Source organism: Macaca mulatta, chromosome 5 (assembly GCF_049350105.2).
Source record: "Macaca mulatta isolate MMU2019108-1 chromosome 5, T2T-MMU8v2.0, whole genome shotgun sequence".
In the NCBI taxonomy this organism is placed as follows: domain Eukaryota; kingdom Metazoa; phylum Chordata; class Mammalia; order Primates; family Cercopithecidae; genus Macaca; species Macaca mulatta.
Window position 1 is genome coordinate 80,001,392 of NC_133410.1, and position 14,663 is coordinate 80,016,054.

Here is a 14,663-nt window from a genome sequence, read left to right on the forward strand (position 1 = left end):
TCTTGAACTCCTGACCTCAGGTGATCCACCCGCCTTGGCCTCCCAAAGTGCTAGGATTACAGACATGAGCCACCGCACTCAGCCAACAGATTTTCAATGTAGATGATACAGCCTTATATTGGGAGAATATGCTATCTAGGACTTTCTTAACTAGAGAGAAGTCAATGCCTGGCTTCAAAGCTTCAAAGGACAGGCTGACTCTCGTGTTCGGGGCTAATACAGCTGGTGACTTTAAGGTGGAGTCCAGTGCTCATTTATCATTTCAAAACTCCTAGAGCCCTTAAGAATTATGCTAAATCTATTCTACCTGTGCTCTATCCACGGAACAACAAAGCCTGATGGCAGCACATCTTTTTACAGCATGGTTTACTCGATATTTTAATTCCACTGTTGAGGCCTACTGCTCAGAAAGAAAGATTCCTTTCAAAATATTGCTGATCATTGATAATGCATCCTGGTTACTAACCCAAGTACTTCAATGGAGACGCACAAGAGTAATGTTGTTTTCATGCCTGCTAACACAATATCCATTCTGCAGCCCATGGATCAAAGAGGAATTTCTACTTTTTTTTTTTTTAAGACAGAGTCTCGCTCTGTTGCCCAGGCTAGAGTGCAGTGGCGTGATCTCAGCTCACTGCAAGCTTCACCTCCCAGGTTCACGCCATTCTCCCGCCTCAGCCTCCTGAGAGGCTGGGACTACAGGCACCTTCCACCACGCCCAGCTAATTTTTTGTATTTTCAGTAGAGACGAAGTTTCACCGTGTTAGCCAGGACAGTCTCGATCTCCTGGCCTTGTGATCTGCCTGCCTCGGCCTCCCAAAGTGCTGGGATTACAGGCGTGAGCCACCACGCCTGGCCAGTAATTTCTACTTTTAAGTCTCATTATTTAAGAAATAAATTTCGAAAGGCTATAGCTGCCATAGATAGTGATTCCTCTGATGGATCTGGGCAAGGAAAATTGAAATCCTGGAAAGGATTCACCCTTCTACATGCCATTAAGAACATTAGTGATTCATGGGAGAGAGTCAAAATATCAACATTAACAGGAGATTGGAGGAAGTTGATTCTAATTCTCATGGATGACTTTCCGGGGTTCAAGACTTTAGTGGAGAAAAGTAACTATAGATGTGGTGGAAATAGCAAGAGAACTAGAATTGGAAGTGGAGCTTGAAGATATGACCAAATTCCAGGAGGCTGAGGCAGGAGAATGGCATGAACCCGGGAGGTGGAGCTTGCAGTGAGCTGAGATCACGCCACTGCACTCCAGTCCGGGCAACAGAGCAAGACTCCGTCTCAAAAAAAAAAAAAAAAAAAAGATATGACCAAATTGTTGCAATCTCATAATGAAACTTGAACGTGTGTAGAGTTGCTTCTTATGGATGAGCAAAGAAAGTGGTTTCCTGAGATGGAAACTACTGCTGAAGATGCTGTGAACATTGTTGAAACTACAAGAAAGGATTGGGAATATTACATAAACATAGTTGATAAAACAGCAAGGTTAGTAGAGAATTGACTCCAATTTTGAAAGAAGTTCTACTGAAGTTTAAATGCTATCAAACAGCACTGCATTCTACAGAGAATCTGCATAAAAATCTTTCACGAGAGTCAGCTGATGTGGCAAACTTCATGGTCATCTTATTTTAAGAAATTGCCAAAGCCACTCCCAACTTTCAGCAACCACCATTGTGATCAGTCAGCAGCCATCAACATCAAGGCAAAACCCTCTACCAGGAAAAGATTACAACTGAAGGCTCAGATGATCATTAAACAGCATGTTTTAGCAATAAAGTATTTTTAAATTGAGGTATGTACATTTTTTAAAATACGCTGTTGTATACTTAATAGACTACAGTGTAAACATAACTCTTATAACCACAGAGAAACCAAAAGACTCACTTTATTATGGCAGTCTGGAACCAAACCCACAATATCTCAGAGGTATGCCTGTACTATGAAGAATGAGGTATAAATTAATGACCATAGCAGCCATAGGGGACAGTGTAATCCATGTTTAAGGAATGGCTTATGACTTAGATGGATGTTGGGATGCTGTGTGTTGGAAAATGCATTCAAGTAGCTTAGCTCAATGCCAGCATAAACTCAGTTAATAATTATTATTATATCCTTTAGTCCTTGAGTGAGGACATAATATTGAATAAATTATTTTCTTTCCAGACCAATACAGGAGATGAGGTGAAGGTCAGATCATAGTGTGTCCTGATGATTATTTAGGAGTCTGTACTTGATTTGGGGGCAGTGAACACACCTGGGAGCTCTTGTGTAGAGTTATTGCAAGATTGGAGCCATGTTTCCAGAAGACAGAGATAGCAGCCATGTTCCATACGTAGGCGGGCTGGAGTGGGAGAGATTGGATTTCCTCAAACACACTAAGAAGCTGTAACTCCAGAATGGAGTGAGGTGTTAAGACTCAGCTAGGTTGGTATCAATGTCGTCACAGAATTTGTGAGGCAACAATGCTTTCAAAAATGGTCAGAGGACCTCATTGCTTCAGCAACCTACAGTTGGCCTCCTGGCATGGTGTATCCATTCTTTTAACGTCAGTAAAGGTACTGGCACCACTGTTTATCAACTGTGTGACCCTGGCTGGGTTGCTTAATGCTCTAAGCTTCAGCATTTCTTCATCTGAAAAGACAGAGATGGGTCTGGGCATGGTGGCTCACACCTGAAATCCTAGCACTTGGAGGCCAAGGCAAGAGGATCCCTTGAGCCCAGGAGTTGGAGACCAGCCTGGGCAACATAGTGAGACTTTGTCCCTACAAAAAATGAAATTAATGGGACGTGGTGGCACACACCTGTACTCCCAGCTTCTTGGGCTGAGGTGGGAGGATTGCCTGAGCCCATGAGGTCAAGGCTGCTTTGAGCCAAGATCGTACCACTATACTCCAGCCTGGGTGACAGAGTGAGACCCTGTCTCTCAAAAAAAAAAAAAAAAAAAAGATAATTATCATCTATTTCATAGAGTTATTGTGAAGACTAAACAAAAAATGCATCCAAATACCTTAACTCAATGTCAGCATATAACAAACTCTCAGCTAATAAGATTATATCCTTTAGTCCTTGAGTAAGGATATAATATTGAGCAAATTCTTTTCTTTCCAGACCAACACAAGTTTTGCAGTTTAAAAATTCCTTTATCTCTTTAAGGTCACTAGGATCTCATTGGTGTTGCTCTAATATCATTTATAAGTGTGAATGGTATGTCCTTTCAAGCTATCATATCAAAAATTCTCTAGAGGTTTAGGTTTGGTAGTATGGTTTTTGTAAATCTGTTGGAAAAGATGGTAACAAAGGAAGGGGAATGAGGGAGGGAAAATTGGCTTTTGTGATTATTTCCAAATCTTTCTTTGCTCAGAATGAATTTTTTTTCCATTCCCTTGTTATACCAGACATGCTCTAGCAAGTGCCTGTGATATAGCCTACTTAATATAACCAAGGTAGTTTAAACATTAATTGAACTCAATCACCCGAGTACTGGTAGTACCAGGAACTGACTGATGAAGCCAGCTACCCCTGCCTTATGCAGTCACTTCAGTTCAATCAGTATAGAGATTAAGGACCCACATTTGCAACATCTCGGGTTTCCTCTACCTACTAAGTTACTTTACTCTAACATACTTAGAAATAATTTTAATTCTTTATTGTTCTTAGGGAATTCAGTACTCATTAATTCATTAGGGAAAATGGACTAAGGTCACAGATTTTGCAAATGCTCACAAGGAACAGACTATCCAGAAGCAGGCCTGCCATGTGAGATCTTTCCAGATGCCATAACGAAAGGAGACTCTTAAGGAGAGGCAGCTGTCAGCACCTACAGAAGACACAAGCATCTCAGCCCTTACCATTGAAACTTGAGCCTTTAGTCACTTGGAGGAGCTAGTTTTTCCACCAGGCTAGGTGTGGCTTGTTCCCACCACTTGTTGGTGTCCCCTCTGAACACTTCTATTCAAACTGAAGTGAAGAAAAACAATGCCAGTCAGTGCTGCTGACTCGTAGGTCCATAGAGCAAGTCCCTCATGGGCTCTGGCCTGGCTGTGAATCCCTGGTTCCAGGGATACCTGGCAGAGAGTACCGGTCACCAGAGCTCTGGGTTCTGACCTGGCTCTCAGGGCCACCTAACTTTGGGATGTCCAGCCAGTTGCTTCACTCCCCTTCTCTCAGCCTTAAACCTCCTCACTTGTAGGGTTTGACTATCACTGTCAAGCAGCAGAACAATTAGAGCAGCTGTTTTCTGTGTGGTCACAGTGGGATGAGAGATGAGCAGAGAGCTAGCAGAGATTTCTTGGGGAAAGCAGATTCATCAGTTTAAAAATACAGTTTGAAAACACCAGCCTAGATGATCTTTGAATCTCCTTGCTCTGAATTCAGTGATTTCAGGCAAACCAGGGATGAACCGCCCAAGGCCACCAACTAGGCCTTGGCCTCTTCTTGATCATGAATCGGGCCTCTTCCATTTGTTGACAACAATGTCTGGTAGAAAGAAATGATGTTCCCCCAAGCCTGAAAAGCAGAATCTTTAAGGAAGAAATTTTCAAAATTATCTGAGAGGGCAAAATGGCAGATGGGTTCTGTTTTTTACCTCTCAATAAGCAAGTGATAAAACTGTAATTCATTCCATTAAAAATCGTTCATTCACTTCTATTAATTCAATAAACTTCAGCTAGAGGCCCCTGCATGCAGAGATATGTGTAGAGAACCATGGAACAGCTAGAGGTTGTGCCCTCAGGTTTTATGGACATGATATGAGGTATATAAGAAATGAGTATAAGCTGGGCGCGGTGGCTCACACCTGTAATCCCAGCACTTTGGGAGGCTGAGGTGGGTGGATCACCTGAGCTCAGGAGTTCAGGACTGGCCTGGACAACATGACAAAACTCCGTCTCTACAAAAAATACCAAAATTTGCCAGGAATGGTGGCATGTGCCTGTAGTCTTAGCTACTTGCTAGACTGAGGTGGGAAGATCACTTGAGCTCAGGAGGCAGAGGTTGTAGTGAGATACTGCACTCCAACCTAAGCAACAGAGGGAGACCCTGTCTCAAAAAAAAAAAAAAAAAAAAGGTAAAAATAACCATAAAGGATTGAGTGCTGTGAGAAATAGCTAGAAAGCTTTACAGGAAATGGACTGTTTAGAGCAAGAGAAGGAGGAATCAGGGTAGAGTTTAATTGGAAGGGCCTTGAAGGAAAAATTGGGTTTAAGCTTGGGATGAAAAACATTCCAAGCAGAGAAATTTGCACTGGCACAGAGGCAGGAAAATGGAAAACATGTATGAGGAAAAATGAATAGTTTAGTTTGGCTGACACTGAAGTTTGGCAAGAAGAGTAGTTGGAAAGGTCCATTGGGTGGGTGTCTTAAATAAACACTCTTTGTCCATTTCAGTCTTTCCGAGGTTGTACCACCTGATTCCAGATGGCGAAATTACCAGCATCAAGATCAATCGAGTAGATCCCAGTGAAAGCCTCTCCATTAGGCTGGTGGGAGGTAGCGAAACCCCACTGGTCCATATCATTATCCAACACATTTATCGTGATGGGGTGATTGCCAGAGACGGCCGGCTACTTCCAGGAGACATCATTCTAAAGGTAGAGACTATGGCTGTGGGGCTGCAGCAAGGGGCTTCTGAGCAAATAATTGGTAGATGCATAGATGAATGAGCAAAATGGTAAAAAAAAAAATGTGGATAGTCACTTTCTATCATTTTATGACTCTGAGATTTGTCATTTAATTGAGATCTTTGTTTCTCTCTGTCTTGCTCTTTCACTCTCTCCACCCTTTCTCTCTGGACATAAATATTTATCTGTCTATATATCATTTTATCTGTCCCCTCTTCTCCCTTCTAGCTTTTTCCATCTTCCTCTTCGTTCCCTTTCTCCACCTCCTCTTTCTTCTTTTATCTCTTTTTGTAAAGGGCATTAATATAAAATAAAATGGGGACAATATTTTCTTAAATTGTTTTTAGAGTAGATTAGTAGAACATTTTGTATTTTATTTAATCACAATCACCTACTCTTTGAAAGTCAATTTCCTATAGTCTTATGGCCCTCCCTGAAAATAAAAATAATCTCTATGCTAGTTTCACCAACCCAGAGAGATTCCAGGGGAGACAGGTGTTGGAATAGAATGCTTTGGGTGTTACTGTCCTCAGAGGCTTGGTTAAAGGGAAGGACTTTAAGGAGGAATTTTCAGAACAGAAAGGATAAAGAGCTGTTTATCAGACAGAAGTCCAGTGTTTGCCAAAAGTGACAAGAAACCCCTCCCTGCTCATATATTTTCTATCTGACACTCAGATAACAGTTCTATCCCATCCCTTCTAGGTTGCTGAGGGACCGGCTCCTGTCACATTATGAGCTGTTTCTTTGGCAAACTGATTGGAATAAGAGGAGAAATAACCTAAAGCAGTTTTCACAGAAATGCTGAAATTCCTGCTGGCCTCTGAGGTGGAGCATAAGACAGGGCCCTCGGGGCAGTTCACAGTACAATCAGTGACACTGTGCATGGCTGCCTCCCAGTTCTAGTGGAAACTATGCTGCCTGGGAGGGTTGCATAATAAAACATTTTGATTCCTGTGGCCTTCAACTGGCACTTACAAGCAAAAGGGCTGCCAGGACTATTTAGCAGGCAACCCTGACTCCCCTGACCTTCTCTGGGCCCAGAGGTGATGGGGGAACCGGGTCCTGCCACCTCAGGTGCTCTCCTCACCTGTGCTTGGACAAGGGTGGTGAGCTTTGCCTTTGCATGAGGGAGCCTCTGGAGCTGCACCAGAGAACAGGTGACTGTATCCTCAAGAAAGGCCTTTGCAAAGCCTGTTCCAAGCCTTCTCTAACAATTGGCTGCAAATACAAGAAATCTTATCAAACTACAGAAATTCAAGAAAGTTATTTCTCCTCCATGGGGCCTCTTTCCTCAAGCACAGAGTGCAGCGCTTGCTGTGAAATTGTTTTCTTCCAACATGGGGGCTACAGCCTCCAGGCTGGGCCTGTGTAGCCAGAGAAATTAAAACCAGAAAGCCCCATGCAGTATCAGCTCTACACATCATTAGTGAGGCACAAATGAGAGGGCCGAGCTTAAGCTTGTTTAAGTAACTTTATAAAGAGATCTAGCCTTTCAATAAAAGAGTCTAGACACTTCCTTTCATATCAGTTTGTTTGAAACTGTGCAAGGATTTCTTCCTTTTGCTGAGAACACGGGCAAAAAAAATCTTGCAGGGGACCACCCTGAGACCTGACACGTTCCCATGCACACATACACAGTATCATACACACATACGCTCCTTCATGCTCACATACTCACAGACCCTCAGTCACACACTAGAACATCTGCATACACACACAGTGGTGAGGACTGGAAGTTCGGGTATAAGTTGACCCAGGGAGAAAAATTCAGTTGGAGATTTTTGGGAAGAAAATGTCAACTCGGCTTGAACAGCTGTTTAATGCAATCATTTGACTGAGGCAAATTGGAAAAATGCTTTTCTTTTGCCTTTTCCTACCTTATCTTCCTTTCCTCTCTTCCTGCCAGCTAAAAAATAATGACAACAGAAATGAAGGCCAGGATTCTGGGAATAAATATGTGGGCTTGGGTAAGAACAAGGTGGAGAAAGACGGTGTCTACTCACAGAGGCCTGGAGAGGTGCTGCAGGCCACGCTTGGAGAGAACAGGGTTAGAAACGCTGTTGGAAGGTGCAGTTATTGGACACAGGATGAGGTGGGAGAGCATAGCAGTCTTTAAAGACAGGATCGTGGCTATTCTGCAGGCCTGGATCTTTCAGGAAGGGTTGTGGCAGGTGGAGCTGACCACATGATTGTTCCACCTGCCCCCAGGTCAACGGGATGGACATCAGCAACGTCCCTCACAACTATGCCGTGCGTCTCCTGCGGCAGCCCTGCCAGGTGCTGTGGCTGACTGTGCTGCGTGAACAGAAGTTCCGCAGCAGGAACAATGGACAGGCCCTGGATGCCTACGGATCCCGGGATGACAGCTTCCATGTGATTCTCAACAAAAGTAGCCCCGAGGAGCAGCTTGGAATAAAACTGGTGCGCAAGGTGGATGAGCCTGGGGTTTTCATCTTCAATGTCCTGGATGGCGGTGTGGCAGATCGACATGGTCAGCTCGAGGAGAACGACCGCGTGTTAGCCATCAACGGACATGACCTTCGATATGGCAGCCCAGAAAGTGCGGCTCATCTGATTCAGGTGAGTCACAGATCATTCCAGGATCCCAGTCAGAAACCCCATACATGAGCAAGAATGCAAATCCCCCTGAACCAGGCACCCTGTCACTACCACATGTGTCATGCAGTGCCTCCCTTTCAAGGAGTCAGGATGGAAAGACCAACATTTAGAAAGCTTCTGCCCAGGTAAGAACATTACTCGGCTGAGCGTGGTGGCCCACGCCTGGAATCCCAGCACTTTGGGAGGCCGAGGCGGGTGGATCACCTGAGGTCAGCAGTTCAAGGCCAGCCTGGCCAACAGGGTGAAACCCCATCTCTACTAAAAATACAAAAAATTAGCCAGGCATGGTGGCAGATTCCTGTAATCCCAGCTATTCAGGGGGCTGAGGCAGGAGAATCGCTTGAAACCAGGAGGCAGAGAGGTTGCAGTAAGCTGAGATCGCACCATTGCACTCCAGCCTGGGCAACAAGAGCGAGACCCATCTCAGAAAAAAAAAAAAAAGAACATTACACGAGCAAATGATGGGCTTCAAGGCCATGGACATTCCCTAGTTGTTGTGTTGTCAGCCATCCAGTCTGACTGCAGATAAACACGTTGGGTTGTATGCTACAATCTCACAGAATTAGGATCACTCAGGGTCAGCAGGGTCGTGTCATCCCTGTACCCAGTATGTCCAGTGTAGACCCAGGGGTCAGTTACATACATTCAGGACACATCTAAGACATCTAGTTGTATTTACTCCCGTAAGAAGCTGTGCCATGTGGGACGTAGTAGCTCAGCCAGGTGTGGGGGCTCACACCTGTAATCCCAACAGTTTGGGAAGCCAAAGCAGGAAGGTGACTTGAGCTCAGGAGTTTGAGACCAGCCTGGACAGCATAGTGAGATCTCGTCTTTACAAAATTCAAGAAATTAGTCAGGCATCATGACATGCACCTGTAGTCCCAGCTACTCGAGAGGCCAAGGCGAGTGGATCACCTGAGGTCAAGAATTCAAGGTCAGCCTGGCCAACATAGTAAAACCCTGTCTCTACTAAAAATACAAAAAATTAGCCAGGCGTGGTGGCAGGGGCCCGTAATCCCAGCTACTTGAGAGACTGAGGCAGGAGGAAAAAAAAAAAAAAAAAAAAGGCTATGCCATGCATCCTCCAGGGATCCTATGGACAGGATAAGTCTTAGTCTCCATGGCTAAGTCCAGGTGACTTGGAAAGCACATGGAAACCCAAGTATGAACCTGAGAGGAAGCCCTCTAATAAGAGAGGGACACAAATTCTTGATCTCTCAGGCAAGTAGAGTTCATGACTGTTCCAACTAATCCACTTTTCTGACCAGTATAATGTCATCAAGCACCCGCATGTGTTTTGTTGACTTTGTCAGGGTCACTGTTGAAATTTTTTTTCTTTAACTTTTTTATTTTAAGATAATTATCAATTAATATGTGATTGTAAGAAATAATACACAGAGATCCCAAAAACAGTAAAGAGTTACTGTTTTTCCTAGTGTTAACATCTTGCAAAACCATAGTATGGCGTCACAAGCATGCTATTGACATTAACAGTCATAACAGAATATTTCCGTCACCACAAAGATCCCTATAAAAGTTGCCTCCTATTGCCACATCCATTTCCCTCCCACCCCATGTCCTCCTTAACCCTTGGAAATCACTAATCTGTTTTCTGTTCCTATAATTTTGAATTTCAAGAATGTTATATAAATGAAATCATATATAGACTTGGGGGACCGGCTTTTTTCACCCAATATAATGCTCTGATAGTTCTGTGTCTCAGCGACGTTTCATAAGCTGTGAGCTTTATTCTTAGAAGAACAGACTTTGTTCTGGGCTCTTATGTTCTAACCCATTCATTCACTTCATCCAGTAAATATCTGTTAAGTTCTGCTGCTTACGTGCCCGTGGGTTAGATGCAGAAATTGGAGGACCACTTAGATTATTCTTCCAAAGGATCCACCACTGTAGCAGGAAAGCTGGACTTTATCTAAATGACTGCCCATGCAGTCTAACACTACTGCAATGGAAAAATTAAGTATGATGCTGCTGCAGGCACAGGGGAGGTTTTTGCTTGGCCAGGTCTATGAATTCCTCAGAGGAGGAAGATCTTGAACGTGGGGCTTGAGGAATGAGCTGAAGTTCTCCAGTGTATAAGTCAGCAAGGGTCATTCTAAGGAGACACAGGACAAAAGAACATTTACTTAATAGCCCATGTGTTAGTCCATTCTCATGCTGCTGATAAAGACATACCCAAGGCTGGGTAATTTAAAAAGAAGAAGAGGTTTAATGGAACCACAGTTCCACATGGCTCAGGAGGCCTCACAATCATGGCAGAAGGTGAAAGGCGAGTCTTACATGGCAGCAGGCAAGAGAGAATGAGGGTCAAGCAAAAAGGGAAACCTTTATAAAACCATTGGATCTTGTGAGACTTACTACCACAAGAATGGTATGGGGGAAACCATCCCCGTGATTCAATTATCTCCCACCGGGTCCCTCCCACAACACGTGGGAATGATGGGAGCTACAAGTCAAGATGAGACTTGGGTGGGGACACAGCCAAACCATATCAGCCTGTTAGGGAAATGATAAATAGCACCTGGAGCCTGGGGTGTGTATTTTAGGGAAATGATAAATAGCACCTGGAGCCTGGGGTGTGTATTTTAAAAAGCAGCCATAGACGAGGCAAGAGACAGATCTTGTGAAATATTGCGAGCCATGCTAAGGACCTCGGACTTTATCTGCAAAGCCATAGGGGCATTGTTGGAAGGGTTTAGGAAAGGAAATGGCATGATCTTCTAGAATGATCTCTCTAAAGTCAGTGGAGAGCTGAAAGGAGAAGGGCAAGATCCAGAGGCCTTATCTTAAAAAGTATTCTCAACTATCCAGCAAGTCTATGTCAACTTCCATTTAGTGACTGAAGTCTTCATACTTTGAGAATAGGCAGTAAGTCAGCAGCAGTAACTGACGGAGCCCTGCACCAAGTTCCACAAAGGGTGATCATCAAAAGACTGCTTGCTCTCAAGGACTTGGTTATTTAAACACAAATAAATTTGCCTGCACCTGAGATCTCGTTATGTGATTCTTCCAGGTGCTGGCAACTCTCTTCACTGTCCTGTACAGTAGCTTATCCCTCTTCTTGGAAGAGGACCAAGTGTTAGATGGTATTACTGTCATTGTAGACCTGGGCAGCCTGAGGCAGAGGGTACAAGGGGACTTAGCCTTCTCCCTCTGCCCACCAGGGCAGAAAACACACATGGTAAGTACCTTAGCTGCTGAGCTGTGCTGCTTGGTGGTGTCCCAGTTCCAAGGTGGCTCTCGGCCCCCATGGATGCTCATCTGCCCTAGAGGGCCCAAGCTCGTGCCCAGTAGATCAGGTGGGGAACAAAACCAGAGTTAGAAGAGGCATTTTCTGGCTGGGTGCGGTGACTCACGCCTTTAATTCCAGCACTTTGGGAGGCCAAGGCGGGCAGATCGCGAGGTCAGTAGTTCGAGATCAGCCTGGCCAACATGGTAAAACCCCATGTCTACTAAAAATACAAAATTAGCCAGGTGTGGTGGCAGGCACCTGTAATTCCAGCTACTTGGGAGGCTGAGGTAGGAGAATTGCTTGAACCCAGGAGGCAGAGGTTTCAGTGAGCCAAGATCGCACCACTGCACTCCAGCCTGGGGACAGAGCAAGACTCCGTCTCCAAAAACAAACAAACAAACAAAAAAGGGACACTTTCTTTCTGAGGTGTACACCATCTATTCCCAAATTCATGTGCCCACCTCAGCTTCTCCTCTGACCACACTTACACCTCCAGAGGTCTGCTTCATATCTTCCTGTGGATATGGCAAAGGCATCTCAAATTTAATGTCCAAAATGGAACCCTTGGCTCCTCCCATTCCACCGCTTGCCCAACATGCTCTGCCCTAGGCCATTCCCAGTCTATAAAAATGGCACCTCTGTTTACCCAGTGACTTGAGCCAAAAAGAACTTTGACTCTCCTCAACATCTCCCTCCCCCACCCCATTTTGACCTGGTCTGAGTGACAGCCAGAGCCTCTGCTGGCCTCCTGCCTTCCACACTTAATCATCTCTCTCCTACTCTACGCACAGCAGAGAGAACGAGCTGTTTACCAAACCACTCCAGTCAGGATGCCGCTCTCTCCCTCTCAGCCCTCTGTGGCTTCCTGAGACACTTCGGTTAAAGTTGCAGATCCTTACCATGGCCTGCAGTGCCATATGTCTCCTAGCCTTCTGTTCTCTCTCCAACCTCATTTCTTACAGAAGAGATGTCTAGTATTCTCCCCATGTTTAACCATGTGCCACGTTGCCTTCTTGCTGCTCTTCAAGCGTTTCTGCCTCAGGCCTGGCATTCTTGCTGTTCCTCTACCTGGAAGAATCTTCTAAATATCCATTTGCCACATTCCTACAGTTCATTCAGGTCTCCCCTCAACTGTCAGAGAGCTCTTCACTGTCAGTTCTACTTAGAATTGTGTCAATTTCTGCTCATAGACACTTTATCCTACAATACGCTTCAACTCCTACCAACTAATATTACCTGCCAGACAGAACAGTAAAGTATTGTATCTGCAGCCAAGCGCAGTGGTTCGTGCCTATAATCTGAGCACTTTGGGAGGCCGAGGCGAGTGGGTCACCTGAGGTCAGTAGTTCGAGACCAGTCTGGCCAACAGGGTGAAATCCCATCTCTACTAAAAATACAAAATTAGCCAGGGGTGGTGGCGCACCCCTGTAATCCCAGCTACTTGGGAGGCTGAGGCAGAAGAATCACTTGAACTTGGGAGGCGAAGGTTGCAGTGAGCCAAGATGGTGCCATTGTACTCCAGCCTGGGCAAAAAGAGTGAAACTCTGTCTCAAAAGAAAAAAAAATTATTATTGTATCCTCAGCACTTAAAGCAATGGCTGGCAATAGCAGGCATTCAATATGTGTTTGCCAAATGAGTAAGTGGAGTCAAATTATCAACATCTATGTGTATATAAAATATATTTTATACATTAACTTTATCTCCTAGGGATTGGTTATCAAACCATTTACCAAAGAAGCACCAAATCTGCTTTCACATGCTATTTGTCCCCAAGATATCGTATCTACTTTTGTCCCCTTGAATTTGTTCAGTGATTATTGGCTGAGCAATTCTTTGTGCCTAGAGGTGTGTGGTACCATTGTGAACTAGGTTGGTACAGTTCCTGGCTTCATAGAGCTTGGAATGTATTCCTACCTTTGATCTCAAAACAACCAAGTCAGCATCAGGCAGGTGGCATTAGCTGGTCAGTGAATGCGAAGAGAAAATATACTATGTTTATGAAAACCTTCACACATGGAAAAGGGAGAGTCCATTGTATTTCTTTATGAAGAAACTGTGTTCTTAGCATGATTTTTTTTTTTTCCTCACTTTGAAAACTAGCCTTTTAGGTGACCACCAGTATTTTATCATGTTACACTTGTTAACTCCCTCTGCAGGTCAATTGGTGCAACTCACATTCTGGAGATAATGTTTGCCAACTATACTTCGCAATAAACAAAAGAAAAACTCTTACTCATCATGTCATTTGGAAAAATCTTGACTACATATGGCATTTTGCTTTTGTAGATTAATAACAGAAGAGCAAAAACCGTTTCTTCCCTGAGAAAGTTAATTTATAAAATAAAATCTTGCCTAACACTGGGACTTCCTAAAAGATTCTTTTGCTTACTAAACAAAGCCAACATGCTTTATAAGCAGGAAGAACCTTTTTAAAAAAATGGGATCAAAGCTAGTTGAAAAAGAAATGGAAAACACGGAATGCTGGAAAAACGTAGCTAAGCAATCACATGCCATTTCTGAAGAGTGGATTTTATTTATGTGTTATTTGTAACACACACCAGGCTGAGGGGATTAAACTAAATATCCTTCAAAGGTTGAGACTCAAATTTCTAACCAATCCTTGACTATGTTGCCTTTGTATGTCTACTCCATGAATCACATTTGTCTTACAAAGAAATTCCCAGACAACATGTTTTTTGGTCATGTTCTCTCCCACAGTACCCCACATTCAGCTTTTTTTCTGCATTATTTCAGGGAAGAGTTATTACAGAGAGGCCACAACCATTTTATGTTTGACCAATTTTTACATATGTTGAGCTCTAACCTCAGCTTACTCAGCAGCAGCCTGGGTTTGCCAGGTCCTTTTAAGAAGAAAGTCCTTATGGATATAGAAGCCTCAAATATGGTGCTGATGACTTATGTAGCAACTAAGTACAATTTTATTTTTCTCCATCGTCAATTTCTCAAGTGTTTTGGGCATAATGACTGGAATAACTGTATGAAAGAGGTAACTGTTTGGAACTGTCATATGTCATAGCTAAGATAAGAGAACAAAGAAATAATAGACCAAAGATTCAAATTTGAATGTCCCTCTTAAGCCTTTTTTTCCCAGGCAATTCCAGACTTGATGAAGAAACTGAAAATACTCAAAGCCATTTGCAGAG

The 14,663-nt window shown here is 43.8% G+C and overlaps 1 protein-coding gene across 5 annotated transcripts in view; it reads left to right on the forward strand.

Moving 5' to 3' along the window:
* The window catches only part of LNX1 (ligand of numb-protein X 1), a 195,577-nt gene that overhangs the window by 144,150 nt on the left and 36,764 nt on the right, over positions 1-14,663 (forward strand). For all 5 annotated transcript variants that reach the window (XM_078001925.1, XM_015138692.3, XM_078001924.1 and 2 more), the window contains 2 exons: positions 5,397-5,599; positions 7,838-8,209. In XM_078001925.1, the coding sequence (XP_077858051.1) occupies positions 5,397-5,599; positions 7,838-8,209 (575 nt within the window). The remainder of the gene's footprint in view (positions 1-5,396; positions 5,600-7,837; positions 8,210-14,663) is intronic.